This window comes from Castanea sativa, chromosome 6 (assembly GCF_040712315.1).
Source record: "Castanea sativa cultivar Marrone di Chiusa Pesio chromosome 6, ASM4071231v1".
Lineage (NCBI taxonomy): Eukaryota > Viridiplantae > Streptophyta > Magnoliopsida > Fagales > Fagaceae > Castanea > Castanea sativa.
In genome coordinates, this window is record NC_134018.1 from 32,007,864 (window position 1) to 32,013,056 (window position 5,193).

General features: G+C 38.9%; 1 protein-coding gene across 1 annotated transcript; it reads left to right on the plus strand.

The window, feature by feature from the left end:
- Window positions 1-3,650: 3,650 nt before the first annotated feature.
- Window positions 3,651-4,292, plus strand: LOC142639801 (uncharacterized). Its single transcript, XM_075813940.1, has one exon. The coding sequence runs from the start codon at window positions 3,651-3,653 to the stop codon at window positions 4,290-4,292; it is 642 nt and encodes a 213-aa protein (XP_075670055.1).
- The last annotated feature ends 901 nt before the right edge of the window (window positions 4,293-5,193 follow it).

The window sequence follows — 5,193 nt, forward strand, 5'->3', positions numbered from 1 at the left end:
AGGCCTTCATCCGACCACCCGCCATGGCGATGCTCCCGCATGTGCGGGGCCTGTTAGAGGCCCCCTTCAAATGATTGCGGTGCGGTTTTGTGCAAAGCTTCGGGTGCTCTCTCTCTCAATGGAGGAAATGTATTTTTCTACCTTTGGAGGTGTGGTAGGAATCTTGGCCAAATTTTAGGTGATTAACAAAGGAAAGTGAAGTCGCCACCAATCATTGGATTTTTCTGAGGTGTGATTGGTTACCTTGTTTCTAATTGATTTTATTACCGATCCTAGGCAAAGAAAAAAGGAATTTTTCCTAATCTAATGTAGATGGCAAAAAGTCTTGATTCTTGAGTCCGAAAGTTTGGTTACGTATGGGGAAGGTGTTAGGCACCCCACAACGCCTGTCCAAGGACAGTCCTTTGTTTTGATAAAACCTTAATTTTCAGAGATTGGTAGTAAAAAACATAATTTTGGCATTGAATTTCGGGGCTTTACATGCATGGGGAGGCTTTGAAGTTTGGCTTTTAAATGGGTGTGGTCCCAATCTATGCTTTCCTAAGGAGTTCGGGCAAAGTACCAAATTTACATGGTGAAAATTCGACAATGTGTCACCTTACTTTTGAGGCAAAAATTAGGCATTGCTTTGCCTTAGGTGACATGGACTATGACAATCACACTAGAAGGGGTGGAGCAGGAATATATATACATACATCATGTACAATACTAGCACACAGAGCAGCAAAGTAAATGCCTACATCCTTATAGTATGGCTCAAAATATAGGTACAGGAAAGTAAACAGGGGTCGTCATACTCTAGAGATGAGGACGAATGGTACATGGTATGATATACCTAATACAACTCATCTAAGAGAGAAAGGAGGGAGGAAGGAAGGGGATTTTTAAAGAGTACATAACCCAATGGAAGAGGCTAGACCCCTAAACCAACTAAACATAGCCGATCCGTTCAACTCATATTTACATGCTCACATCCACTCCTTTTTTGCTTGTGCTTGGGAGACCGTGCCCTAGCTCCAAGCATCCTCGCTCCATATGTGTACAAGCAAGGGCAAAGACAAGAAACCAACAGACAAGCGAGGGAAGGAAAAGACACAAAGAGTATATGAAAAAGGTATAAAACAAATGAGCATGATAGACATGGCAAGCAAAGAAACAAGAAAAAAAGCAAACAAACGAGAAGGTGAACAAACAAGAAAACAAACAAAAGGTGGTGCTCGTGAGGGACAAATGTAGGTTTGGATTGAATGTCCATAACTTCATTGTGTTGAAGCATGGATGACACACTAGCAAGCAAGGCTCATGCATGGACATGTAAGCAAGCATGTATAGATGCATAGAAAGCTGACAGGTGGCATAAACAAACATGGCAAACATATCATCGCATCGAGCAGAAAATGGGGAAGGTATGCACGAAGCAACTTGGCATTCGGAGATGCATCCCAAGTGATTACACCCAAACTAGGCCTTAAGGGCTTCAGATGTAACCACACAACCACAAACCCGCTAAGGGCGTCAAGCATGGCAAAGCCTAGAACTAGAAAGGTAAACATAGAAGATAGAGCATAGAAGCAAGCAAGCATAGACATGCAAATGGGGTGATCCAAACCCTTTGATATGGGCTAAGGCGTACGGATGAGGACCAAGACCATAGGGTTAAGATTGGATCTGAACCAATAGGCCAAAACGCAAGAAAGAGGGACAAAAGCGACAAAAAGGCTACAATAGCAGATGACATGACAAACATAGCCTAGGCCTAGGCACACAAACATGGCTGGAGTGCACAAGCACATGAAAGATGGCATAAAGCATGTAGAGAACATAGATCTAAGCATGTAGGCATGTGAGAACATAGGTCAAGACTGGTAGGCATAGAAACATGCATGTAAACATGTAGATCCTAGTACATAAACATGGAAGAACATGAATCCAAGCATACAAGCATGCGAAGACAAGGATCTAACCATACTGCATGGAAATGTACACATAAACACATAGATCCAAGCAAGGCATAGCCAAAAACATCATACAAACTTGTGAGCATATAACCCTAACATCAACATAAAACGAAAAGGGCAAAAAAAATGGGAAAACATGGCATAAAGCATAAAACATGTAGATTGAGACAAATAACATATAAACAAGTATGGAAGAACATGGATCTAAGCTAAGAACATGCTAGGAGCAAGATAAAGCAAGAAACATGCTAAGGAAAACAATAAATCATGTTATTAAGGTAAAAAGAGCAAGAAAATGCTAGAAAAATATTTAGAAAGTTAGGGATCCATACCCCTAAACCCTAAATCCAAGATGTAGAATCAAGGAAAAGAAGATTGGGTGCAAGAACACTACTTTGTATTTTTGGTGAAGAAGGAAGAATCAAGAGGCTTTGATATGTTTTCTTGTATTAGGAAAAGAGAAAAAAAATAGGTAGAAAATGTCCAAACAGAGTAGACAACTTGGGGAGCCTCTTTTTTTTTGGTTTAGGGGGTGCTTAGGGCTATTTATAGCCCTAACGCGCTTTTTGAGGCAGCGGCCTTTTTTGAGGGGTCAACTTCGGGTCAAATTTAGTCAAAGTTGCCGAAAATCTCCAAGAAGCTCATGTTTGATGTAAACCATGAAAAATGTTGTTTTGTAAGGATTTTGGCCTTATTTGACTTTTGTTCAACCCAAGGTTGACTAGGGGAGTTTTGGTCATTTTGGCTAGAAGAGGCACTTTGAGTGCTCTGATGTCCGAACAGGTTGTACCACATCATTCTAGGTAGCCCCATGGAGAGGACATAATATTTTTAGATTTTTTTTGGGGTTCAGCATGCAAATCGAGGGCAAACAAAATACGGTATCAATAACTAGGAGCAGAGTCAGTTGTCGTCCAGGAAGATTCGTAGCTGATTATAGGCCAGGTAAATGGAACATGTAAAGCCAAGAAAGAACGAATGAAGAGGTATTTGAGAAAAATAAGAATTGCATCAGAAGTTTCACATCTGCCAAGTTTCATTTGATCCCAAGAGAGGAGAACATGGAAGCAGATAGCCTGGCCAAAGTCACCTCTACGGACAGTGTCATGAATGAGCAGGTTAAAGTCCAGTATATCCCAAGCATTGACGTCCCCAAAGTATAGCAGATAGACGAAAAAACCAACTGGACTACACCAATTGTATCTTATCTCAAGGATGGCATACTTCTTGAGGATAAGGAAGAAGCTTGAAAGCTAAGGGTTAGTAAGTTCATCCTTATGGACGAAGTGTTATACAAGAGGAGTTTCTTTCAACCCTACTTAAGATGTTTGACCCTAGATAAGTCGAGCTACGTAACGAGGGACGTCTATGAAAGAGCATGTGGAAATTCATTAGGAGCAAGGTCTCTCGTCCATAAGGTTGTTTGTGCAAGTTACTACTGGCTGTCTATGCAAGCAGACACCAAAGCATATGTCAAAGAATGTGACAAGTGTCAGTGCTTTAGTAATATTTCTAAACGACCGTCAGAGTACCTTACCTTGATGGTAGCCCCTTAGCCATTTATCCAATAGGGACTTGATATTCTTGGTCCTTTTCCAACAAGAACCAGACAAATGAAGTTCCTAGTTGTTGGAATTGACTACTTCACTAAATGGGTGGAAGTAGAATCTTTGGCAAAGATCATAGAGAAGAATGTTAGAAGCTTTGTCTGGAAGAACATTGTCTGCTGATTTGAAATTCCTACGGTACTTGTGTTTGATAATGGATGACAATTCGACAACACGCACTTTAGGGAATTCTGTGAGCAGTTGGGAATCAAGAATCACTACTCCTTACCTTCCCACCCACAAGCCAGAAGTTGCAAACCAATCCTTAATGAAGATCATCAAGACTAGGCTTGAGGAGGCAAAAAGGATATGGCCAGATGAACTATCTAGCGTCCTTTGGGCATACAGGATGAGAGTAAGGACTCTTACTAGAGAAGCCTCCTTTAAGTTAGCATATGGAAGTGATGTAGTTATACCTACAGAGGTTGGCTTGACTAGCTACAGAGTGGCCCATTTTAAGGATGTGGAAAATGAGAAACAACTACAATTAAGCCTCGATCTCATTGACAAGGTAAGGATGGATGTAGAACAGAGGGTGGCATGCTACAAGAACCTGATGATTAAGCACCAAGATGCAATGGTAAAGCCTAAGCAATTCAAAATTGGAGATCTCATCTTAAAAAAGGTGTCCTTGAAGACTAAGAATCCAGCTCATGGGAAGTTAGGACCTAACTGGAAGGATCATACAGGGTCATCAACTATAAAAGACAAGGATCATACTATCTAGAAGCCTTGGATGACCAAAAGCTAGACCATATATGGAACGTGGTGCACCTGAGGAAGTACTATCACTGAAGACTCGTCGAGGAGGTCAGCATGGACAACCTTAAAACTACATAACACTAGTTCCCACTAATAGTCTATCTATGCTATCTTCCAGCACTTATGTTTTCTAGTGACATTTTATGTTTTCTAGTTGTGAGAGACCACACTTTTTTGAAGGGGTGCTTTCAAAAAGAGATTTAGGTGCTTGTAAGGCACCTCTCTTTTGGGTAGTGGTGTGGAGTCGCTATTTATTTTTTTATATACAAAAAATAAGAAAAAATAAAAAAAAATTACATATTCAAAATACTTCAAATATTATTGATTGAATAAAGAAAAAAAAAATACAATTTTGGAAAATTAACCTTACAAGGCTTTGGTCCTAGTTACAATCTACCAAAATTAAAAGACAAAACACTAATCTACCTATCCAAAAATTATGGAATGGGAAGGTGTTATGCACCCATTCCGCCTAGACAGAGTCTAGTCTTCTAGACTCTAATGACTAATATACCCTTTTTGAATGATGTTGAATGATATGTTATAATGCACATGACAAACACTTGACAAAAATTAATTTAAATAATTATGCCTTATGAATATGTCCTCTTTTTAAGAAAAAATCAGATCTGTTTTGAAAATTAAAAAAAATAAGACTTGGTTTGTAAAAAAATCAGATCTATTTTGTGTAAAGTTAAAAAGAGATTTGATTTGTAAAAATCATATCTATTTTTGTAAAAGAAAAAAAAAAGAGATTTTGTTAAAAGGAATCAAATCTGTTTTGAAAAGTAAAAAAAAAAAAAGAGATTCGGTTTGTAAAAAAAATTAGATCTGTTGTTGAAAACAAATAAAAAAAAACTTTTGAA